Source organism: Tyto alba, unplaced genomic scaffold (genome assembly GCF_018691265.1).
Source record: "Tyto alba isolate M040663 unplaced genomic scaffold, T.alba_DEE_v4.0 Super-Scaffold_1, whole genome shotgun sequence".
Lineage (NCBI taxonomy): Eukaryota > Metazoa > Chordata > Aves > Strigiformes > Tytonidae > Tyto > Tyto alba.
The window spans coordinates 39250052-39275963 of NW_024881261.1; the positions used below are offsets into that span (position 1 = coordinate 39250052).

Below are 25912 nucleotides of genomic sequence, written 5' to 3' on the forward strand. Positions count from 1 at the left end.
AGGTGCTACTGGGAAGCCTGTAGCATCCCCTCCTGTCCCACAGGGACTCGCAAGCAGCTGAACCAGCACTGAAGTGAAAGGATGCAGAGACCCACTGCCACCAGCTGCAACCATCTCATGGGGGTGAGCTGTTGAAAATCTAACTTTCCATGGGATGAGGGGAGAAAAAGCCTGGCTTAGAAAGACATCTTTCAACTAAAGTGTGTCAGGTGCTTCCTGAAGGGCAGAGGCTCTGTCTTTTCTGCAGACACGTAGGCAGAGCTGGTGTGAATAGGGTCTTGTTAGTGGGCAAAAGAAGTCAGAGGGACTGTTTTGGTTGCTGTAATGGAAGGAAAAAGCTTTGAACGGCTTGTTGAATGTATATTCAACTTCTAGATATTGAGAATAATTTATTGTGCCACTTATGTAAAACTCATCTTCCTCCCATAAAGATGACTGATACTCTTCTACTGTTTCAGCTCTGCAGCCCACCCATCAGGAACCACAGGTACAGGCTTTTCTCCAGCCTCGAAAAGTGATGAGGGGAGGGTTATCTCCTACCTTGGCAGTGCTTTAGGTCCTTCGTGCCATCTATTTTTTTTTTTTCTGGGCAAAGGGCCCATGAAGGAGAACAGGAAACTTGCATCTGAAATCTGATTCTGGCACATGCATCTTGCGCACACAGCAGGAGGAGGGCTTGAAACCACCATGTTACATGGATAATTCTGTGGTCTTATACACTCATAAAGGCTCATTGTTTTGCCCTGCATGACACAAACTTTCATTTTTTTTGTGTTATGTATGCCCCTAATGTGATATAAAAAGCTAAGCATATTACCAATTACAGTACAGCACACTATTATTTTTTTCTTGTCTCTGCAGTGAGCATTTTTTGTAATTTTTAAGAAGTCTTGGGGTATTTTTTTTCTCGTGCACTCTACTCCAAATCATCCTCATCCTGGGAGGATTTCCTAGGGCAGGCTGGAGCAGTTGCGTGCTCTTCACAAGAGCTACTTCTCAGTGTTCCTTACTGATAATGGAAAGAATCTACATACTAAAGGAAAATCCTTGAGATAATCCAGTCAAGATGTTGATTTGACTTTCAGCACTCGGGAATCAATGGGGTTTAAAAGACAGTACTGACTGCAAGAGTGCCCAACCCTGACTGGCTCTATCCCCTCTGTGGGGAGGAACAAACGAGTTTCAGCTCTCATTTTTAGAGGCTCCAGAAAGGACCAAAATAAGGATGAATGTCCAACATCATGAGAAAATAGGGCTTATTTCTGGAGAGAAATGGGGCTGAAGCACTCCCCACATTCTCTCAATTCCTGCTCCTCTTGGCGAGGCTGCTTTGACACAGTAGTTCCAGCCTCATCCCCATCCTTGGGGGCTGAATTATTTTCCAGCTGTCCCCTGTAAATCTGTAGGGCACCATGGCCTCAGAAGGAGCTACCAGAGGCACTCTCTTTGGGGCAAAAGGTGAAAAGAATGGCCAAAAGTGTGTGGGGAGGTGTCAGATGTGTTCATGTTTCAGTAGGTGGCACTCCTTCCTCTGCCTCGGGGACTGGCATGAATTGTGGGTGCACGGTGGAATAGCAAGGTAGCAATCCCCCGGATGAGATGTGGTGACTCTCAGGGGTGAACTGCAACTTGAGTTGGTCATAGCATGTTTTTTTCAAGAGTTCAGTTCATGTATGTGCTGCTTTCCTCTAGATCTTCCTGTGGTTTTAGTCCTTCCTTCTTCACATCGTAAAGGCGTTGCTGTGAATATTCACGTGGGGAACTCAAAATCTCTCTTTAGGCTTCGCAAGCGGCAGGTACAGTCCCATAGGTCACACACCTTCCCAAATCTGCACAAAGCCCCGACGAGCAGAGAAACACATCGCAAAATCCAAGTGGTTCGACTTTCTACCACAGTCTAATCTGCCTCCGTAGATATTTTGGGAAAAGAGTGGATTGGAGTGGATGAGGTGGAGGAAAAAAATGTTTCCAGGAGGAAAATGTTTACGTATGTACTCAGTGATGCATCTCCAGCTTCTCTGTCTGCGCTGTCCCGGCTGGCTCTAACAAGGTGATGTTTGCCTGTCAGTGATCCTGCTTCCTACCTGCGCTCTGACTGGCGAGCCCAGGGAGATGTTTGCAGAATAGAGAGCTTTCAAATATGTTTTTTAGCTTGGAAGAAGGCAGCTGAGTGGGTGCATTTGGTGACAGATGATCCTTGAAAGGTTTAGAAGCAAAAGCTATTAAAACTTAGGAGCTGTGCAGAGACGAAATATTGTGAGTACATCAGAGCCTGTTCGAAGAGAAGAAACATCCCTGTTTCATGTGATTCCCATCAGCAAGCCCCGGCACGCTGTGTTTTGGTGCAGAGAGGACACCGTCTGCAGATGCTCTTTTTTTTCGGCTTCCTGCTTCCTCGACATCCAGGCACAGTATCGCAGTGGCCGGATCAGAAAAAGGCTTTGGGACAACCGTAACCAAAGGCTCCCTTAACAATCTGCGAGCAGCTTCGCCTCATCCTCCTGAAACCAAGCCAGTTGGTGCATTCCTGCCATTCTTCTCCCTAAAGCTGTTTCTTTCCGTTCACTGGATCAAGAAGACAAAGCAGCTGCTCTGAGAGTCTGAGATTTTTTTATTGGGAACTTCAAGTCGAAAGGGATGGGATCAGAGGATTTCTTTTTATCGGAGTGGGGCGGTACCCTGGGATCCCTGAGATTACACACCAGCTGGTACCAGGAAAGCCTGAAGTATGCTCTGCACTTGCCTGATGGTTTCCTTGGGAGAGCAGCGAATAGCCAAAAATAGGCAACTGCTGGCTGCCTTCCCATGGCAGATCTTGGCTGTCAGGTTGTGAAGCCCTTTGGGCTGCTTTGGCCTCATCCTTAAATCTGGGAAGACCGGTCTTAGACTTGGCAGCTGCTGGTTATAGTCCCAAATCTAAAACTGAGCCATAAAAATCTCTCTTTAGACCTTGTAGGTCTTATGAAAATCTGCTTCCCACCTGTAAATAAATATTTTCTCTGGGTATACTCAGCTAAAATCCCCACCAGTTTTATTTCCTATAACTCTTCATGGTTTTCTCCGCATCCTTTCTGAACTAGGAACTGTTGTCTCAGTCCCAGGCTGTGCACCTTTAATAGAAACCAAGTACTGTGACTTTACTGCCTGTCATCAAGAAATTACGAACAGGTTTTGCCCCAGGGCTGTTGTTCTTTTGAAGCCTGGTGGGCTTTGGTTAACCGTACCATTGTCTCCCTTGTCCAGAAGTTAGTATCGCTTCTGTAGGGAGGAAAACAATAAAACTTTAAGCATGCTATTAAAATATTTTATTTATCATTGATTTCTAGTATGTAGACAGCAGGAGTGCATCTATTTAATGCCCGTCTTTAAAATGGAAATGTTCAGAAGATATTTGATACTTTTGTTCCTAGCAAGTTATGCAAGATTGAAATGTAGAGAATATAAAGTAAAAAATGCTGTCTGAACTTAAAGCGCTTTGGCAACCCGTGAAAACAACCAGGGGACTTTGCTTTTGTGCCTGGCACATATGCATCAAGGGGACTGAAAACTGAAGCATTTTACATAACCCATTTTTTTTTTTTTTTCCCCCACGTGCATCTCAAAAAATGCAGGAAGTATCAAATACACTGAAGAACCTGCAAAGCCTCACGCTTATGAACAGAGGCCAGGCCCTTTCAAACAACGGCGCCGAGCAGTTGTAATTCCTCATCCATTCTGGTGTTTTTTTTTTTTTTTTAATTTATTTTATAAAGACCATCTGCAGGTTGAAAGCTGGAACTTTGGACTCATCCAAGCGCCAGTATGTAACACTAAAAAGAACCCAAATCCAACCGAAAAGCTCTCTCCCATAAACCAGGTCTAGACACACCGCTAATAGCAGATACAAACACGTAGGTACCGCCCATCTCCAAAAAATGTATCCACGGCTGCATCCTACCTCTCTCCTCCCCCAAATCAAAGTCCCAGGGAGAGAACCGAAGCAGCTGCTTCTGCTGCCCTGAAAACACCCGAGCACGAAACTGTGCCAGGGCTCTGGCACTGCAGAGGCTCAGGCCAGGTGCCTGCATTCACCTGGGCTGCAGAGGTTTTTACCCCTGACTCCTCCAAACTGTGTAATCTTACCGGGAACCCCCCAAACTAGCGATTTTCTTGCCCAAAGATCCCTCTTTCTGCCCTGGAGGGCCAAGGCCGGGAGCCGCATTGTCATGGCGTACATCACCGTCCCTTCTGTGCCTGGCAAACGCAGGCGAGGCAAAAGAAAACGGAGCCATTTGGCACCGAGGGCCCAGCCGATGCGGCCCATTTATTTGATTCTGTTATTTTTTGTGCTGCAGACCCGTGGACTGTATCACATAGGTAGAACCAGCGTGTAGCGGTTGCTTGGCACGCAGAAAATCTGAGTGAGCGAGGCGTCACGCTCACGCACCGGGAGAATCCTGTCGTGTTTTGTATGGCAGAAACTAGCTCACACTTTCCTGTGGGTATCGGGGCTACGCAGAAAGTCTGTTTCCCGTATTTTAAGTTAGGATTTTTTAGTGCTCTAAGGCCCATATGCCTTGCCTCCAGGCTTTTCCAGTGCAGAGATACTCGCCTGATATTCGCATTAAAAGCTGGGGGTTTGGAGCCTAGAGCTTGCTGAGACTGAGGAGGAGCCATGCCAGGCGCTGGCTTGTCCTTTTGCTCAGAGAACAAAAATTGTGTTTGGAAAAAAAAAAAAAAAAAAAAAAAAAAAAGTAAAGGGGAGGTAAAGCGGGCAAGTTCCGTAGGGAAAAAGTAGCACCCTTGGTTGGAGCCGAAGCTGGGGAGGGAGAGGAGCAGGGGACACCCCGAAAGTGGGGCGGAAAGGGCAGGTTCCTGCAGCCATCTCCCCGGGTTCGGACTTGCCTGATGGCCTCCTCCTGCAAGCGGCCGGGAGGGGAGGGCAGGGCCCAGGCTCTCGCAGCCCCCCCCCCCCCCCCCAATCCCCGCACCCCGCCACGCGGGTCACCCCTGTGGGGGGCTGTGGGCGGCGCGGGGAGCCGGCGGGGCCGGGAAGGAGGGAGCGGGGAGTGCATGTGCATCCTCGCAGGCGCCCCTGCCTCCCTCCCCGCCGCCTATCCCTCCTTCCCGCCCTCCCCCTCCGCGCGTGTGTGTGTGTGTGTGTGCGTGTGTGTGTGTGTGTGTGCGTGTGTGTGTGTCTCTCCCGCTCCTTCTCCAGCCCAGCCTGACGCAGGCGGCTCCAAATCGCCCCTAACAACCCGGCTCCGGAGCGCGGTGCCGGCGGTGGGGGGGTCCGGCTGCGGCGGGGCCCCGGCGGGCAGCGGGGCCGCGCCGGGCCGGGCCGGGCCGGGCCGGGGGTGGAGGCGGAGGCGAAGTTGGCCCCAAGTGCGGGGAGGCAGCGGGCGGCCCGGGGGGGGGGAAAGTTGCCGGGAGAGGCTTGGGGTGAGCGCGGCGGCAGGACCATGGGCACTTTGCGGGATTTACAGTACGCGCTGCAGGAGAAGATCGAGGAGCTGCGGCAGCGGGATGCGCTCATCGACGAGCTGGAGCTGGAGTTGGACCAGAAGGACGAACTGATCCAGAAGCTGCAGAACGAGCTGGACAAGTACCGCTCCGTGATCCGGCCCGCCACCCAGCAGGCGCAGCAGCAGAGCGCCGGCACCTTGCAGGGCGAGCAGAGGACCAAGCGGCAGGCGATCTCGGCCGAGCCCACCGCCTTTGACATCCAGGATCTCAGCCACGTCACCCTCCCCTTCTACCCCAAGAGCCCACAGTAAGCAGGGGGTTCTCCGCCCCCCCCCCCCCCCCCCCAACCTCCTCCCCCCCACCCCCGGTCCCCACCGCCCGTGGGCAGCGCGGCGCTCCGTGCCTCGCCGCTCCAGCCCCCTCGCTCCCTGCGGGGTACCCGGCGGCCGCCTCTTCCCCCTCCCCGCCAGCCGGCGAGGGACCCGGGGGGGGGGGGGTGGAGGGTGGGACACGGGGAGACGCGGAGCCCCGAAGCGCGGCCCCCCCGGCTGCCTCCCCGGCTGGCCCCGCGGGGTGGGAAAGTTGCGAGCTCCGAGCTTGGGGGGTGGATGCGCGGCAGGAGTGAGCCCCGAGGTGTGTTGAGGGGGGGGGGGAAGAGCCGCGCTCCCCCGGCCCGGCTCCCGTCGCACCCTGCCTTTCCCCCCCCGCCCCGCCATCCCGCCGGCGGAGGCACGGCGGCGAGCTCGGGCGGCTGCCGCGGGAGTTTCTGCTGCCGGCGGGTTGAACCGGAGCGCACGGCGGTCTCGGGGGCTTTACCGCCGCGGGAGGGGAAAGGGAAAAACCCGCGGGTCTCTCCCCGCCGAGGAGGAGTGGCGTCCCGCGGGGCGCGATTCACAGCGGGGCGGGCAGGGAAACTTAGAGCCCGGCGGGGTGCGGTGCCCGGGTCTCCAGCAGCCTCCTCCCCTTGGGTGGGGGGGCTGGTGGTTTGGGGCGGGGGTCGGAAAGGGGGAAGAGGGGGAGGCAGGGGCTGGTTGCAGCGTCCTGGGCCGGTGGAGGGTGTGCGAGGGGCGGCGGGGAGGGAAAGTTGCGGGGAAGCTCGCCCGGGTGATGCTCTGCCCCGGTTTCACACTTGCCGCAGACGAGGCACGTTACAGCTATTTAATGGAGAAAAGGGAGACCTCGCAGGAGCGAGATCGCCGCCTCCCCCCCCCCCCCCCCCCCCCGACTTTAGTATCTTTTCGTAGCCAATGAATCGCAATGCACTTCTTAAGCGGAAAAAAAAAAAAAAAAATTATATCCGCCGCTGAAGCGCGTGGCTTTCTGTGGAAGCGCTGCGGAGGGCGGCAGGGGCCGGCCCGGGGCTCCCCGCCCGCGGCCGCCGGGTCGTGCCCCCCGGCCGGCAGCTATGGGGGCTCGCCCTCCCCGTCACCGCTGCCGGTCGGTGGAGAAAGCCGCCTCCCCTTCGCGGCCGACATCTTCCTCGTTGAACCAACCGGGGAGCCGTGGGGTCGGGGAGGGTCGTTCGAGCCGTCGTGGGTGGTTCCCGTTGCGGGTGGGCTTGGGGGGGGTTGCAGGTCACACCCCCCCCCCCCCCCCCCCCCCCCCCAAGCCGCTTCTTGGGGCACATGGCGGACGGGGTGGGGGGCTCGTCCCATGCAGGTGAACTCCCGGGCCGAGGCCATGGCGGCGCGGGGCGGGTGCTCCCCGATGCCCCGGCTGGGGATGGAAGCGCAAGGAGCTGCCCGCCCGCCCGCCGGGGCTCGCCCGTCTCCCCCGGGGAGCGGCGTTACGGGCCGGGGCCGGGGCCGGGGCCGGGGCCGGGCGGTGCCGCCGGCCCTTCCCGCCGCTATGGCGGGGCCCCGCCGTCTCCTGGCAACCGCGGCGCCGGGGGCGGGAGGGAGGGCGGCCGCCATGGGCCTGCCCCGCCGCCCCGGGACCCTCGGCCGGCGTGAGGCGGCCCGGCGGCTGCCGGCTCTCCTGCCCGCTCCCGCTGCCTCCCCCCCCCCCCCCCCCCCCCGATTCCCGCCGCCGGTTCTCCACAGATATTTTGCCCTTTTAAGGCGAACGGCCGCGGCTCCGGATTCAAAAGGGCGGCAGGGAGAAACCGTGGTGGACCAAAAAAAAAAACCAAGCCCAAAACACCCTAAAACCAAACAAAACCCACCCCAGAAGTGGAGACCGAGGTCTGCCAGGTCTGCCCCGTGAGCAGGTGGCAGGCTGAGGTGCGGGTAGGGTCTGTGCAAGCCATGCTGTGACTGGTAAACGTCTAAAGTGGGAGTAGGTGGCCCAGAGGCATTAATTTCCTCAGCTAAGCTGTAGGACAGTGTATCACATCTGAAAACGTGTATTTTTCCATCGGGGGGTGTGTGTGTTCACCCCTTGGTGCCTTCGAAGTGTGCATCGAGCCCTGCAGAGCTGGGGGAAGAGCCTCAGGTTTCAGCAGAACAAGCCCTGGAGCCTTTGCTGTGTACGGTGAAATACGTAGGAAGCCTGACGAAGCCTTGAATTGACATTCTCCAGCTTGAAATTTAATTGCTCATTGTGTAAATGCCTTGCCGTGGTCTCATGTGGGGTGTAACACGTGCCACCTGCCTGAGGGAGTATTTAATAATCACCTTCTGTGGTCAATACTCTTAATAGTATTTTCAAAATTTAAGTCAATTTGCAGCATCAGACCTTAATTACTGAGGTGGAAAAGCCCACAGCTTCAGGAGTGCACATTGCTCTAGGAAGCGTTTGCTCTGACGAGAAGCCCTCAAACCCTCATGCCCAAAGGTGGACATCTGCTCTGGTGACAGACACAACGTCTTCTGGTGATAGACAGTCATCTTGGGTGCATGCCTAACTCTGTAACTGCACTGATCAGCGCTTTTAATTTGAGCATCCCAATGGCAAGTAACATACAGCTATCTAAAGAAAAGAAAATACGAACTGTGTATTTTGCTTACCTGTAGTTCCCATGGTTTAAATACAATCCAGATGACCCGCGCTGTCAGTGGTAGAGACTGGGTGAGGAAGCGCAACTGGTTTAGTTTATTTGGGATCGTTAGTTTGGGATCAAAGTTTGATTTTTCTTATGCTTTTCTACATCTAGTTGCAAACATGGCTTAGGCAGTGCTCGTGTGTGGTTGAGGGGAGGTCCTTGCCTTGATTAAACAAATGTGACACAATCTTGATGATATTTTGATGTTCAAGATGATACTTTGATGTTCAAGATACCACCATTTGTGGTGGTACCAAAGGTTAAGGTGGAGAGGACCTGGAAGCAGAACAGGAACTACCAAAATAGGCAAAGAAGGATTGACCTTTTTGCCCTGTTCATGCTGAACCCGAGTGACTCCTGAGGTAATGGCATCCAACCTTTGGTTTTGACAAGCCACCAAAGTATCAGCCTGTTTTCCAGCATTATGCAGAAGTAGGAACACCAAGAAGACACACAGGAAATCTTCAGTTGTTTGGTAGTGTTTTTTTGCAATTAAGTGGTGATGGGTCTGTCCACCTGATCTGGTGGAGCACCTAAGGTGGCTGGAGGTTGGTAGGATCAGTAGTAGTAGAAAGTCTGTTTAGAAACGATGAGGCATGATCGTGAGGGCCATGGTAGACTGCTGATACCTGTGGGTCTGACTGTGGTGAAGTGTCTATGGAAGCTGCTGTGCTTCCAAGTAGAAGATTCTGTGTTATAAAATGGTTAAGGTCCAAGTGGCTTTTAAGCGTGAAAGTGAATTTAAGCATCTCATATGGAATAAATACCATTAAATTTCCTGAAAGATCTTACCTTGCACACAAACCTCACCATTGAAGATGCATATAGTTTACAAAAAAAAAAAAATCTGTTTCAGAAGAGTTTTAGTTGCTGTTCAGGTTGGGCTTATTTTGCCTCTAAACTTTTTTTTTTTTTTTTTTAAATTTATTTTGTATTTATTAATGTGAGATGGGACTTTGTGGGTTCACATGAGGAGTTTGTAGCTAAAATCTGTGGAGGGACACATCCTGCCATTTTCTTCTAAGTTATGAGACCAGTGAGAGAAGTGAGGCATTGGCGTCTTTATCAGTCTTCATAGTCAAGTAACTAGAAGCCAGATGTCTGTGGCTTTTTCTTTCTCCCCCAGAGGAAATAACTTGCAAGAAGTGACTGGAGTAAGTGGGCACAGACTGCAGAGAAAGCAGGGTGGTTTTCCATGGTAGAAAAATGCCGGGACAAATCCTTATCTCCTCTTCATCTTCTAAAATTGCTTCTCTGTTTGTTTTTCCACACCTTTGACCTCTTGCAGGATATATTGTGGCTGCTAACAGCCTGTCAGCATGAAAAGAATACTGTGAGACCGGGTTTGTACCAATTGATACTCCAATTAAGATTTTACAGAGCTGCAGACCAAGGAGTAGTCTTTTTAACTAGGAATCTGTAAGTTTTGTATCTTCACTTTCGTTACTTTGTACTTGCCATGGGAAAATACCGGGGACTTTAATTTTAAAAGGATGTTTCTTTTGGAGATTGGCAACAGCTGTATGCTTTTTTGGAAGACTCTGTAATCAGCACATTTTGTTTTCCAGAAAGGGGAAAAAAAAAAAAAAAAAAGTAGAAACAGAATGTAAAACAAAGCAGAGATCAGCTCGTGAGCGTGAAGAAATGTATAGGGCCCGATCTGCTCTTGTCAGAGGTGGTGTATGCCCTGCCGTTAGCTGAGGTAATGGCAAAATTTATAGAAAATGGCATTTATAGAAAATGTTGAGTAAGATGAAAAATGACTTGGTTGTGTGAGTTAACAGATTTAAGAATACTTTGAATGTAAAGTTAGGGAATCTGCCAAAATCCCAGAGATTTGTTTTTGCAGGGAGGAGCAGCATGTGAGTCCTATTTGAGTGTTCTGATTTAAAAAAACCAAACCACTTGGTTGCATAGCCTTAGGGAAAGTACAACATACATACAAGAGATTTAACAAAATCCCTTCAACAGCCAAATTGGTTCTTTGAAGGCAAATGTGCACATCTTCTGTGAACTAGAGGCATATTTTTAAGTGATCTTAACAGTAATAAACCCCCCAGAAATAGTTGAAACACACTTAATATTTAGAATGTTTGCATAAAATTATCTGCTCGTATTTACAAATGGTATGTATGCATGTATGTACCCAGGAGCCATTCATTAGTTAAAACTCTGAAACTATGGTTCTAAAAAAAACCAAAACAACCAAAAATTTAACCTTCTTTCTTAAACCCCATTCTTTCATCTTTCTGAAATATTTTGGAGGCTGGTTGCAGCATATTTTAACCACTAGAAACTGATGGTTGAGATGATTGAGGGACCTGTGATCAGGAACTGAGACGACCCCTGACAGTGATTGCTTCCTGAAATGTGGGACAGGAGCTGTGAAATCAGGTGAGGGATGTTGGCCTCTTTAGCCCTGTTACTTTCTGGTTTTGATGTCGCACTGCAGAAAACATCATATCAAATGCAGTCAGCAGCGATGGATTTAGCGGTGCATCCTTACTTTTTTTCGGTATCAAGATGTAATTCACTATGATGTTTCCAGTGACCAACTGAAATGCATGTTGTTTGTTTGAGAGCAATGGACTGCTGTGGTTGTTTTTGTGTGCTATGTGGTGTAACGTTGTATGTAGTTTAACATAGTTCTGAAAACGAATTTGTGTGCCTGAAAAGATCTGCTAATTCTTGATTAAGCGCTGACATCCATTAATGTCAGTGGGTTTTTTTCAGCACGCAGGATTTAAGGGTGTAGGACTTCAGGGTTAGAACTTTACTGATATGTGTCAAGTGATGATGGGGCAGCGTGTCTCCACTGGTAGGAGGTCTGAGAGAAAGGATGATGTTCCCACCAGTATGAGTCGAGGCCAAGAGCATTGCCCTGGGGAATGATCTCCCCTGGGCCCCCACTGACTAGCTTTCCACTCATCTTGGCACCTGTCAAGGGGGCAGATGGACTTTTCTCCTGCCTTTCTAGCAGCGCGGTGCCACTCAAACCCTACCACGGTTTTTGTGTTTGGCTTCAGCTGGCTGATTTCTTGGGTGCTGTGATGGACAGCCGGCTCCTGTAGCAAGTGCTGCTGAATCTGGGTGCTTGGGACTTGTTGCCTACCCAGCAGCCCAGTCCTAAACTTATCTCTACAGCTGGCCAAGGCAGCCTGGCAGAGTCGCTTTGTGAGCCGGCTCCTCTCTTGGCTCCCCAAACACCCAACTGGCTCCGCTTCTGCGGGCGCAGCAGGGCTGAGAGCAGAGCCTCCTCGCGCTGCGCAGGGATGAGGTTTTATTGTGAGGGATGATATGCTTCCTGACAGAAGTTCTAACATGCAGCATGTCAAAGATAGCGGCGAATGCAAGTCAGTCAAGTGTTATTTTACTCTGTTTTGACGGGTCTGGCTTGGCAGTGGTGGTGGATAGGGCTTTCCTCTATGCAAGAGGCACATGTGTGACTCACGCCTTGGAGTCTGTGCTGCTTAATGCGTTGGGAAGTGGCAAGCGTGAGATTGTTGGTAGTTTGGCTCTTTGTATAATTCAGCCTTCTGAGGCTTTGGCTGCTCGTGGCGGTAAGGAATAACTATATCGTACCTAGTTCTTATGCAGAGGACAAAGATTTTTCTCTATTGGCAAATAGTGTTCTGGGTCATCACTGAAGTATGCTTCTTTAGTCAGGTAATATTTATGCTGAATGTAAACTAAACAGACTAGAGGTGTTTTATTTAAAGGAAGGGAAAAGGCAATTCACCGGAGAAAGCTATTAAAGCCATGCATTTGTTTTGTCATTTTCTGTCAGATTCTTGCTTTGATGAGTGATGACAACATTAAAAATTGCTGCAGTTTTGATTATTTTTACTTCTGTTTAGTAGCAATAAGCAATACACACTTCTGTGAATTTCTGCTGCTTTCAGATATTAATTTCAGCAGTGTGGTGTAAATTCACTGTTTTAAAGCGAAGTAGTTCTGTTCAGAAATTATAGTGAAATCTTTATGCTGGCTATATGCAAAAGAAAACTCCTCAGCAAGCATAGTAGTTTTAAGCAAGCTAATAGCACTTAAATGAAGGTGGTCATTAACATACAAACTATATTTTAATTGTAATACATCTCCATAAATTGATTTTTTACACAGAATTAGCTTTTTTTTCTCTTAGCTATATTACTGGGTGAATGTTGTAGGTAGATAGTTCTAAAGTACATCAGCAGAAAATGAGGTCCCGGACCACGAACACGAACGCCTTCTCTCCAGGCTGTCTATGAAAGTAGTCCTGAGCTTTAGCATCCCGTGCTCCTAAGGAACACAATATGCATCTTACATGTCTGAAGTGAATAGAAAAAAACCACCCCAGAGCAGACCGCTGATGCTGAGCAAAAATGTAGGTAGCAGCACAGCATTTAGACTAACCACCTGCTTGCAGCAACGTGTGTTTCAGACTTGCTTGGAAAGTGAGTGGACTCCATGCCTTTACCGAATGCTGTCTCACAGAGCACCAGATGCAAAATATGAGTCAAGGGGAAAAAATTGCTCCTTTAGAGAGTTAAAAGGGACACAGTGACCTGATATGCACCTGTTCCTTTGGTTATCCAGCTTGTGATAGATACTGTGGGATGCTAAGATTTCAGAGGTCATTGAATACAAACCTCATCTTAAGGTAAGGGATCCTGGAAAGCTGTGCTTTTCAATCTGGGGATGGTGGTGTTTTAAATGCCACCTACTGTCATAAATGATACTCTTTACTGCCTGTGCTGCTGGTATTGCTTCTCTTTTGGCTTTTCGTGGTGCCAAAATACTTGCGTTTGTAGCAGGCTAAAGGATAAATATTTGTATAAATGTTTTTCATCTGCTGTTTGCCATTTTTAGGGGGTACGTGCAGGCAGAGAAGTCCCTGACATTCACGCTTTGTGTAGCTTGTCTGTTTTGAAGGGCTGACAGAACAGGAAAAAACAAAAGTACTTGCTACGCAGGAGTCTAAAACAATGCAAGTAATTCCTTTTTCCTTCTCTCAACTTCTACTGAAAGCGGTTTGGTTGCAAGTGTGCAAGTTGCTTGGATATGTACTGTGTATGCTGACGTCCTAAATGTCTGAAATAATAGAAACAGTGGTAAAGCACCTACCTGGAAGGGTTTGTGCCACGGAGGTAGCTACAGTGTACTTATGAAACAGGGAGCACAGGACTTGCATTTTGCAATGCTCATGCAGTCACTGGTTTCCTTGGAAACTAGTGCCTGAGCACTTATAGCCAAACTTGAACACTGGTGCCTGGTTTCAAAGTAGAAAATGGGCTCCCAGACTTTAAAATTACAAAGTAGGATTGGGATATTTGGGCTGTACTCGGTGCTTGTTTGTTAGGAGAAATCTTGAAGTAGGATATCGCTGAAAAAAAGCCCCTCATCATCCTCCAACACTTTTCCTACCCGGAGCTGTGTTTCTTTCTCCAAAATTCCCATTTTTGATTTGGTTTGTGAGCATATTTATTGGAGGTGTTTCCTGTTAAACACACAAACTGTGTCAGGAAAGCTGTGGATGGGCTCTGCGACGTGGGCTTGAAGTGGATTCGAAAACTACCCAGCCAGGCCAGCTCGTTTTGTTCACTTATTTAATATTCGGTGAGGTGGTGATTGTGGGTGATCTGAACAAATATCAGAAAACATAATGCAGCTGTCTGACCTAAAGTGAGACTGGAGTCTTGTAAGTATATGCATACTTGGTGTTAAATGTGATATCCTAAGTTCAAAAGAAATGTATATAATGACAATTGTGTATGTGCATGTATGTTCTTATCCACATGTATGGGAGTATTGCATTAACACAAATATACTACGAGATGAGCTTTTATTAGGACAGAAAACAATCACGCTTTAATATTGGTGTAGTATATGGAATTTTTTCCAGTATCACCTGGGCTCTGGGAATGTCAAAATGCTGTTGGCTTCTGTGGCTTAAAAGCCACAGAGTATCATTCAGATTCAGGAGCAAAAGAGTAAATAACTGGTGACACGGATGTGGTGAAAATCTAAAGCCGTTGCTCCCTGCCCCCAGTGTAAGTGGGTCCCTGAGATCTGTCAGTGCTTGTTACTGTTTAAACTGCCTATCTGATGTCAGTTGTGTGCAAAGATCCACTGGGTGAGGGGAATTCATTAGTGCTCTTGTAGTGCACAGGCTAAATGAGGAAAATAACTTTCTTGGTGGGTAACATTTCTGATGAATAGAAGAAATCAATTGCCGTCTGACTTGGGCAACAGCGTGTCAAGGCAATAGCCAAGCACTTAATGAAGGTGTAGATGAACCAAATAGTGCTATTCAGCTATACATTTATGCCTATTGGAAACAATACTTATCAAGATGCTTTGAAAATCATGACTCTTAAAAACCTGAGAGATTCCTTTAGGTATAATGGAAGATCAGGTATCCCCCTTTCTGAGTTGGAAATACTTATGCAGTGGAGTGAGTGTCCACCTCTTTGCCTTGAAGTTTCAGTATTTCTTAAATGAGTGAAATTCCAGAGGGGGTTACATGTGAGGTGTAACAGTGGCTAAACTTGGTCACATAGAGGAGACATACATCTTTTGGCAACTACTGTCTGTTGTAGTTTGAGGTAGATATAAGTAGAGAGATACATGTATCTAATGAGCGAAATGGATAAATGATTTTGACACCTGATAAATGACACACGGTCTTCAGCAGGGCTGTTGGGCATAGCTGTTGCTGACACCCCAGCTGTGATAACAGCAGCTCACTCCTGCTTTGGCTAGGCAGCTGGATCCCTGCTCCGGAGCCTGCGGAGAGGTGTGGAGCAAATGGAGCCAGGACTCGGGGAGGAGGCTGGAAGAGGCAAATGAGGCAGTGGGGTTTCATTTCTCTCTCTTCTTGCTTTATGAAGTGAGGGATGGAAAACTGAGGGGGCTGTGGAGGGGAAAGGAAATGATACGTCCTTTCCAGTTTTCTGCAGGGGCCTGCAGCTGGGTCTGAATCTGCAGGGTGGGATTGTACAATGCAGGACTAATGCCATTTGCAGTTTTTGTGGGCTGAATTCGTTGCATCTGTTCCCTTCATCTCCTGTTGCAGGTTCCTGCTGGGGTGTCCCGTGTGTCTCCTCTGTCCCCTTTGCAGCATGTGCTCTGGCCTTGTGTTCCCGGAGCCCTCGACCTTCACGCCACTGTCCTTTCTGCCCACAATGGCAGGGCAGGCTGCTCTTCCCGGGAAAGGCTTCACCACCCTCTTTGCCCTTCTCTTCTGAGCCCTCAGTTACTTCCCTGGGTCTCTTGTTCCTGCTCCTCCTTCTTCTGCTCAAGATTTTTCTCTCTTCCTATGCATGCTAGCCCTTCTCTTCCCTATCAGCCCCAAAGCTCTTCCTTCTACACAGCCGTCCTGTCTGATAGCGTCCAGACTTTACATTTCCCTAAAAAGCCCTCTCTTGTTTCCTCTATACATCAGGAGGCAGAGAGCTTGCAGTGGCTGTAGCACAAGATACCGTGGGAGGCTTGATTTTCCTGACAATCCAGCTTTTCTAGCGTGCCAGTTTGTACAAAATCAGTCGACTTGTGGCTGATGAGATGTGACGTCCTGTGGGCCTCCTCTTACGGGCAAACAGCAGTTCTATCACGTCGGCTGCCTGCACCTTGCTCGGCCCAGCTGAAAGACAGATAATACACGTCCCCTGCCCTAAAGAACCGGCACCAAAAAGGGGACGAAGCAAGAGAGCGGCTGGTGCCGGGGCGCTCAGTGGTAATGGCTTTGAGTTGTGTTGACCAAACATCACGGCGCGCACTGTGAGATGGCTGAACGTCACCCTGCAGTGACTCAGTCCGTCTCTGTGCACTGGTTGATGAAGTGCTGCTCCAGCTCCAGGAGGCTGCGTTTCAGCGTTTATCGTTACTTGTCCTTACTACAGTCCTGCCTATGGATCAAATAACAGCAACGTCTCGCTGTGGGGGGAGCGTACAGATAAAAGAGTGGGCTAAATCTCAGTTAGAAATGGGGTGTGTGCATACCTTCATGCATAACTTGTGTCTGAGTGCTCAAATGGTGCTAGTTATCTAAACTTGCTAGATATTTAAAAACTAGTTGAATTGGACCGTGTGTGTATATATATATATGTGTGTGTATAAAAATATACACATAAGGTTCTTTTCCTCATACATCTTTGCATATTTAAAGCCTGTTAACACAGCAATTGCATGAAGGGGAGAACACATCTCCAGCTCATCAGATACTTGATTGCTTTCTGTTTTCCCCGTAGAAGCCTTAGCTCTGCGAGGCGCATGAGAGAAATGAAGTGTGGAGAGGCGATGGCTTTTCTCTATTAGCAGTATACGCAAACACAGATGTACTCAGATACCATGATAATGAGTACGTTGGGAGAGCTTAAGTAAGGCATATACTCTGGTTTTACTTGACGTTACCTCAGTTCAGAACATTGCTGAAAGGAAGACACAGCCACTGACTGTCCGCTTGAAGTTAGACTTGTTGCTGCGGGAAGATAATTGAAGTTCTGCGATGCTTCTTCTTGGAGAAGGGACACAGGTGGTACAACTCTCTTATTTTGCTGCTTCTTAACTGACTCTGACAGGGTATCTCGAAGTCGCAGCTTTCCTTGGCAGGAAGAGCTCATGTGGCCTTTTTTTTGGCAGCGGCACAGTGATCTGTTGCAGGGTGGATATTGTATTGCGGCCCAGCAGTCTTTCATTAGAGGAGTCCCAAGGGAACGCTAACTACCCATCTTATTTCCCTCCATTCATTTGCTAAATTTATTAATGTGCCTGCAGGAGGGCACGCACCATCGAGGAACGTTTTCTGCAGGCATGGCAAGCCTGAGTACCAGAGCACATTAGCCAGTAATTGTGAACGCAGGTATGTTATGTGTGCCACCGCTGTTTGTTAGGGATTAGGCACGGGGGAAAATGGCATTTGGCTCTGTAAGGTGGCAGACCTGGCCTCTGCTCCTGTCATGCAGAAAGCAGCTGCTCTACCTTCTGCTTTGCAAGTGTTGCTATTTTCTCATCAACCATCGTGGCAGGTACTTCAGGAGCATGTGTTGTCCATGACTGGGAACAAATTATCACTTCCCTCTTAAATCCCCAACTTTTTTTTTTTTTTTTTTTTTTTTTTCCTTTGGACTTTGTACAAGGATGACTATTACCGGTATTTAGGTAGGCAAAGCAAGCCCAAAAGGGACATCATCAAGCAGATCTTAGCTTTTTGATTTTGTGCTATAACCTTTGCACAGACACAACAGGTGTTTTGGGTTTTTTATTTTTTTTTTTTTTATTTAAAAACCAAAAAGAGCTCAAATGGGAAACGGTTAGCCTGATATTTAGAGCATCGCTTAGGATGTATAAACGCATGTTAAGGCATTTTTCCAGTGTTTGCAGATACAAATGGAAAAGCTTCCATAGGGAGTGAGGCTGGTCCATCAGCGTAGTGAGGAGAAACGCATGGGAGACCTGACTGAAATTGGGCAGAGCCAGGGACGTGAGTCCATGTCACTCTGGTTTCACCTCCAGAGCATAGTGGCTCTTTTCTTTCTCCTTGTTTCAACTGGAAATTCCATCTCGGAGCTATAGAGGACTCTTTCTATTGCAGGCTTAATCCAAATGAACCTGTTTCCAGTTGTTTTTTCAACTTTTCCACCACAAAAGATTCTTGATGTGGTCTGTGATGGGCAAATGTTATAAATTGGAGCCACATTATTTGATTAAGCTCACTAGATCTAGTGGCCACAAAAATTTTGGCTGTGGGGCTAGTACTGAAGAAGGCTACTGTTTAAATACAGCTAAACAATCTTCCAGAACATCGTGGCATAGTTGTTCAATCAATGCAAAAGGTATGACTATGTAGCAAACAAAACGTAAAGCTTCATGAACTTGTACCCTGTTTGTATGGTATAGGATCTGGAAGTGTGAGTTAGGACAACCTGGCTTATGCACTGAAGTAAAGCAGATGTCTTAAAGATGGTCAAGACAACAGTAAAATGTGGACATTTGTGGAACGTACCAAGAAGGTAGGATCTTTATGGGTATTGGAAGTTTTGATGTTTGCTGGAGGGGCCTTACAAGGCTTAGATGCTAGTTTCTGAATAGTGCCTGAAGTTTAAAAAAATTACATATCGTGCTTGCACAGTTGGAAGCCTTCAACTCCATTACCTGTTCTGATTTTGTTGGTCAGCAGTTGAAATGCTTTTTGACTTTGCTCGTACTGAAGAAATGATATATCACGGGGAGATAATATCCCATGCTTTTCCCAAGCTTCCTAATGGACTTTTTATGAATTCTGTTTAAGAATATGATGCACGAAAAAGCTAACTTGATGTCAGGTTGTTTGCTCTGTAGCTCTTTTGGGGTCGCCTCGGCTCTCCATCTGACTTCCCGTACAAGAGGTGATCGGTGGAAGGGGTATCTGCAGCCTGACATCACATCACTCGGGCCACCAAGAGGCAGGCAAGGCAGAATGGAGGGCTGCCAGGTCCTGAGCACAGAGCCCGAACATCGCCAGCTGGTGCTTCAGATCCGTTGCTGGGAGATGAGCAGTGCCACGCCTCTCTCTCTTACACTGCTGGACAGGTTTTCTTCCTTCCACCAACATCATCTCCTCGTTTTAAACCTTTCTCGTGCTCTGCACATTTTTGCAGGACCTAAACCTCTGGTTTTTCATCTGTCTGTGTTAACGATCGTGAGATTGCTCAGACTCAGCCATTCAGTGCCTTGATACCATTTTCTCTGGATTGCTTTGTAGGCTCAAGTGCACTTTCCTGCAGTACATACACTGAAAATAAAAGACAGATACCTCAGCAAATTAGTGTGAAAGCATTGGAGAAAAATTGTAGAATATGTTTTTTTTTTTTTTTTTTTGAGTAAAAAGCTATCCTTCTGTTTCCCATAGTCTATGCTTTTTTAAAAGTATCTGTTGTACAGGGAGGGATTCTGAGAAGTTAAATCAATTGCCTATTTGTGCACTCAGCTAAAGAGGTAAATCATATGCTGCATTGACAGAGATCTGTCAGTATGATAAAACTTCAGCTGGCAAGGTTTGATAAGTGAATATGGAAAAAAAAAAATTATTCTATGTAGCCCTAATCCTAATGTATGGTAATTTTCATCACAAAAAAGTTCTACTCCACATGCTACAGGTGCCCAGGTATGCAATCCTATTAAAAAACAAAAAAAAAAAAAATAAAAAAGAAAAAAAAGGCGAAACTACTCTGGAGGGTTATAATGCTTTTTTAAGCAAGTATCTCAAAATGCTGAAACTTATTTTTATTTACTATCTGAAATGGTTTTTCTTAGAAGCAGCTTCCATTCTGAATGCAGTTGGTTGAAACCGGTTTTTGACTGGCAGCTATATCGTGTTGAATGAAATAACTAATCAATTTGTGGCTAATCTGGAATAACAGCCTCCTGATGCGTCCTCTTTGATTATTAGTGGCTTGGTTCACAGCCAGGCATAGCTGAGCAGAGCTCCTTCATGTAAGACTAAGGTTAAGAGCTCATCCTTACTGCTGGTGCTTCAGCTGAAAGCTTAATTTTTATACCCAAGAATGAGGTGAGTGGTCATGGTCACTTAACGGCAGAGATTTGTTCTGGGGAACAAAAGTAAACTCCCCATCAGAGAATGTAATAAAATGGTGATGCTACAGCTCGTTCCTCACAGCCTCTAAATATAGACAAAATAGCATGTAGTAGAGAAAAAATGTTTGCTGAGTTAACTGGGCTATATTTAGGTGCCAAATAAACAGATTTCTGCTTCTGACCCTCCCCCTCACACCCTCAAAACCGCTTTTTATACTGTCTGCAAATGTCTTGACTGTTTGTGGCTTCTGTTCTTTGCAAAAAGAGTAATTCTGAGTGGTAGGGAAAGGACATCTGTCACAGCTGAAAATAAAAAAAGGCAGGCTCTTAGGCACACAGTCCTTGTGTCCAGACTTGTTCTCTCTCCTCAGCCCTTCATTAGCACTACATCTATAGGCTGTTTTAGTTAAAAAACAGTTAAGGCTTTAAAAAACCAAAACCCTAAACCCCACCAAAATCTTCTCTCTGACCAATGCTGTATTGATCCATCTAAGTATGAGCTAAAAAAATAAGCATCTTCCCTTATTTCCCAGATATGATGCATTGTACAGCACATTCTTATCTTGCAGCAGGCTCTTCTCCTGGCACTGCTGTTGGTACTGATTGTACAATTAACCCTTTATTCATGGACACATAAATTTAATTTTTTTTTTTTTTAAAGGAAGCAAATAGCATAGTTGTCTTGCCAGAACAGATTAGGAGAGGGAGTCTGCAGATCCACAACAATCCTCTTCTGCGTTCGACGAGGAGGATTTCATCTGCTTGCATAAAGTGCTTCTTGCAACCTCAAGGGTGGTCAGGGTGCAGTATGAAATTAGTTTTTTCCTTTATTTTTAAATTTTCAGACATACTTGTGCTGTTCGTCTTTTTTGCCTTCTAGTTTAGAAGAAGTTGGGCATCTTGGGGCACCAGTTGTTGCACCTGAGAAGGAGAGAATTGTGGCCAGCGCAAGCCTTGGTCTGCCCCCATCATTGCAGACTGTAATCTATCTGGCTTTCAATGCTGATTAACCAGCTTTTGTAAAGGCTTAATTTTTCTATCCCAGAGAGTATGTTAACTGTAATTCCTTCGTAAACATGAGCACTTGGTGATTAGAAATTAGGATTCATTCCTAATTAGATAGCAAACTACAAGGCATAATCTTTAACAAAAACAGGAGAATTAAAATGCCAGTGCTCTCACTGAAGGGGCATTGATTTTCACAGGCAGAGAAGCTTTCCCCAAGTTTCCACCTAATAGCAAGACTTATACAGATATGGGTTAATGACAGATTTATTTAAGGTTTTCTTTTACTATTAACCTGAGAGTAAATCACAGAACAATCTTTAAATTTGGTTTATATCTGTAAGAGATACGCCAAGAGTGTGAAGAGCTGACAGTGTTGAATAGTTAAAATCCAGGCTAGAAACTATCTGTATTTATTTTTTTTTTTCCTAGTCTAAAAGTTATGTGGAGCCCAGCTTGATTCTTGGAAGGTGTAGCCGGTCACTTGGGATTTCTGCTGTTTAACTTCCAGCTGGGTGTGTGGGGCATATCTGTCCACAAAAATGAAATTAGATCACCTGCAAGTAGTAATTCTGCCTGGCACTTCTTTGTTCTTGACCTTTCTTGCCTCTACAGACTTATCTGAACAGCTTGGGAAAGAAACATGACAACTGTAAAACTGAAAGTTGGGGAGATATCTGCCCCAGCTGCAGTTTTGATTGCACTAGTGTTCTTTGATGTTGGCTTGATGGCACAGGACAGCCCTCAGCTCTCAGGGATCTCCCGGACTTGAGAGGTCGTGGTAGGAGAATATCAAAGATGAAATGTCATCAGGAGTTCAATTTCCTAACCATGTTCTGTTGAGGAATTCCTTATGTATTGCGGCTTCAACACATGTCACAGTGTTTAACTGTAAATGCTGTAATTGAGATTGGTTTAGATGGGATTTCTATGTTTGTTCGTGCATTTGCTGCCTTCCTCAGGGTCCTGGATGGGCTTTTTGCAGTGCTACCATCTCCATAGGTACTATTAGCTGTGTAATTTAAGCGATCTCATGCACAGGCCTCTCTGCATTTTACTGTGGCATAATCATCAGTATGATCATAAAACCCGTTTATTTTTAAATTGTTGTTCACTGGATAAAGATTAAAAAATGTCTAGCTTGTTCTAACAAAACTAAGGAACATTTGAGCATTGTCAGCTTCTGATGTTGTTGAATCCTTATCTGACCTCCTCAATAATTTGTGTGAAAGTATTGATCATCGGGGCATCATTCCGATACGGGAAGGTGGCAGAGGCATGGCTGAAGGTGATGAGTTCGTCCTGGGGACTCAGGTTAAGCATGTTAAACCCTGTTTAACCCCCTTCTTGCTCCCAAGCCCCTTCGCTCTTCTTGGCAGTTTATTTCCTTGCCCACAAGATAATGCAGAGCTTTCTCCTTGCTTGACAGCTGAGCAGGATTTATAGCTGTGGCTTATCCAAACAACCTGTAAAAATGTTATAGAGTGCTTAAAAAATAACAGTTGTTATAATTCAAGTGAAGAACAAATAAACACTTGTATTTCTGTTCTCCTCAGTGTACACAAAATTGCATACATACCTTAACTCAGATTGGAGGGGGAAAGACATTATTCTGAGATTTTTTTTTTTCTCTGAAAGGGACTGTCTAAATAAAATATTCTGTTTTAATAATACAGAGATGTTAGGGCTTCACAGACTGCATACAATTTACTTGATCTTTATAAACAGAACAGCCTTGTATCTCTGTTGCAAAAACCCCCTGAAAGTAGCATACAGATTTATTAACCACCATATATAGGAACTGTTAGATTTTGTTCCTTGAGCAGAAAGGCGAGTTGTCGAAGTAGGATTTGGACAGAATAGTACTGTATATACCAGCTCTCTCAAATCACTGCCTAAAAAAAATGCAGATATATGTGCATAAAAATGGCAGATGAAAACTGACTGTTGTATTCCTAAGGTCTCTTGCCTCGGATTTGAGCAAGACGATTTGTATAAGTTACTGTATGGGAGGAAAGAAATGCTGCGATTTGTTGAGCACCTTCTGAAGTTAATGCCGCCAACTACTGCAATCATATGCTGTAGAGAAACAAAACCACAGGAAACCAAATCTTAATGTTGCTTTTATCATCAGTTTAGGAACATGACACCTAATATTTCAGAGAGCTTTTGTCCTAAGGGACACCAGGGTTAAAGATGATTAAAGAGTTGGTAATTGTATTATTGTAATAGAGGGGGAAAACTGACACAAGCAAGCAAAACTAAATAGTTACTTTAGCTGGAAGGATGGCTGCGTGTTCTCAGTGTTTCATAATGGAGAAACTCAGGAGTTTTCATTTCTAGAGAGAATCTCTCACAGGGACACGGGTGAAATTAAAGTGCATTTCCAAAGATCTGTCTGTGTGTTGTAGCTAGCTAAAAATGTTTTGTTAGGTGAGCAGAGGTATTTCATTTAAGGCAGGTGAATCTTGCATGACCCAGTGGGTAATCTACACAGTGTGTGCATAAGGGTAAATAAATTGAAGTCCATTGAAAATAAAGGATGTTTCAAACTCTGTAAACGCAGGTGTGAAAGTGCAGGTCCCTGCACGAACAACGAAGTGCAGAGATCGGCTGCTGTTTCTTTGTGTTGTCACAGTTTTCTTTTGGCTCTGGCTGCTATTGCTGTTTGCTAGCTGAGAGGAGATAATAGGCTGAATTTAGATTAAAAAACCACTGGAGGTTCTGCAATTTGCTCACAGACTTCAAAAGTTGGTATGTCTTTGTTCCACGAACTCACTAAAGGGAGGTGTTTTTTCAGGAGTTTCAGTGCCAGTTACTTTCATTCCTCATTGGTTTAACACACGCTCGGGCTGATCTTTCATGCAAAGAGCTTGTATCTGCTTTTGACTTTGAAGCAAAGAACTGTCTGAGAATCTTTAAAATGCACTTAAATGTCTTTCAAGTAACACTCTTTAGGTCTGTCAGGGTTAAACTGGATCTGAAATTGTTTCAGCTCACTCCAGTAGTTCCTGTTTCCTAAACCAAAATAACTCCGTTCCTTGGCACGCACATTTTCTCCATCTCTTGTTAGCTCTTTGTGTGTATTCCTTCATGTAAATATTTCCTAAACGCAGCCTGCAGAGCATGGAACAAACTCAAAATGTGGAAGAGTTGTAGCGGTGCTTTTCAGAATGTGAACAAAACTGCATTCCTAGTCCTGTGAAATATTTGGGACAGAGGAAACAAACTGTTTCCCTAGAGAGCCACGTGCGCCGTATTGGAAGGACCACTGTTTCCATCTCATTGTGATACACTGACTTACTGTTCTGCTTTTTTATGTGTGTTTTTTTCCCTCTTCTTTCCTATTCTTCCACGTTAGAGTCTCAGGGTCCTTCTGGCTCCTTGCAGCTCCATTTCCAAGCCGGCCATGTCTTCCTTCAGACCTTTGCCTCCTGGCCTGGGGCTCGGCTTTCTGCTCCTCTCCTGTTGCAGGCTGCAGTTGCTGGCTTCCTTTGGCTGCTCTTTGCTTGCTCAACTGCCTGGTGGAAGCAGGGAAATAGTAAGGGGCAGGAATTTACAGGGGGAGCAGGAGGAGAGAAACTATTTGGGAAGATGGTGGAAAGAAAGAGAAAAGGAAACAATGGTGTGATGCACTAGGAATTTAAAGTAAAATTCAGATGAAAAAGGAAGATGATCCAGAGTTGTTGTAATGGGAGGAAGCATTTCTGAGTTTGAAGATGGTGTGGGAAGGTGATGAGACATAAGGGTGGTGGGAAATTGGAGAGTAAGTACGGGATAGTAATGCAAGGGAAATAAAATAATCATAAAAGTACATTAGGCATATGAGCAAACTTTCTTTTGGGCTCATATGATGCAGATAAAGGTAACTTAATTTGGTGCTCTCATCTGGCTTATCTTTTCTGTCACAGTTCTCAGCCTTGAGACCCTTTTCTTCCCTCCAGTGCCCCTGTTTGGACCCTTCCTACGAACAAAAGGTTTTCTCTTAAGCACCTGGGCAGCAGACTGGCAGGACTTTCTTATTCTAAATTATGGAAAGCAGGGGCATGGATAACTGCCCGTAGCTGTAGTATATGTTGTAGTAGGTGCTCTTAAATTGCTACATAGCAGACAGTTTGATCTGCCACGTGTCACGTGTGGAAAATATTTTGGGAGAAGCATATATGACTGAGTTCTTGTCAGCGCTCTTGCAGCGATGTCAAAGTATGAGATACTGATGGCCAAGTGGTGTCTTCATTTGGATTTCACCTGACATAACAAATCCTAGATCCAGGGCATCATTTGTAATGGTGGGTTGGTTTTCCAGTCCCTACCATGTGAGGTTGTATAAGGTGACCACCCCAGAGGCTTGAGGATTAAAGATACAATCCTTCCTGAAGCTTTTAAAGCTGACTTGTGTTCCTCTCAGTGGAATTTGAGTAATCTTGATCTTTTCACTAACATGTGATTCCTTCCACTGTCAGATCCTCATTGCTGTATGCATTCACGCATTACCTACCAGCAAATCAGTATGTGTCTGTCACGTTTCTGTTATGCTTGTATAATCCCACCCCACCCCATGTTCACCCGTAGTCTTTGCATTTGCCGTGCTTGAAAGGGAATTCCCCCCATCCCCTGATGCAACAGCGACGAGCTGCAGGTACAGAACTTGCACCCTGTCTCTGAAAAGGGAGCCTTGTTCGCTGGCTGCAGAGCCTGTCCTGTGACAGCAAATGTGTATGCTTCCCATCACTCGTGTCTCAACAGAATGAATCTTCAGTATTCCTGTCTTATTAAAAGAATAGCTTTCTTGGCTTGCTGGAGGAGGTAGAATAGCAATCTGCTTAATGGATGTTGCTGTCTATCTTCAAGGAACAAGCAGTGCTCCTGTTTCTCATCGAAACGGTCCTGTTTGTAGAGAGCAGAGCTTTCCCTTGGGAATAC

The 25912-nt window shown here is 46.5% G+C and overlaps 1 protein-coding gene across 3 annotated transcripts in view; it reads left to right on the top strand.

Annotated features, from left to right (window-relative positions):
- Nucleotides 1-25912, top strand: part of PRKG1 (protein kinase cGMP-dependent 1) — a 533418-nt gene that overhangs the window by 30812 nt on the left and 476694 nt on the right. Inside the window, exon 1 of one of the 3 annotated variants that reach the window (XM_042789830.1) lies at nt 5413-5752. The exons of the other annotated variants lie outside the window; for them this stretch is intronic. Within the exon in view, the coding sequence (XP_042645764.1) occupies nt 5442-5752 (311 nt within the window). The 5' untranslated portion in view covers nt 5413-5441. Of the gene's footprint in view, nt 1-5412; nt 5753-25912 lie in introns of those variants that run through there. 3 annotated transcript variants of the gene reach the window in all.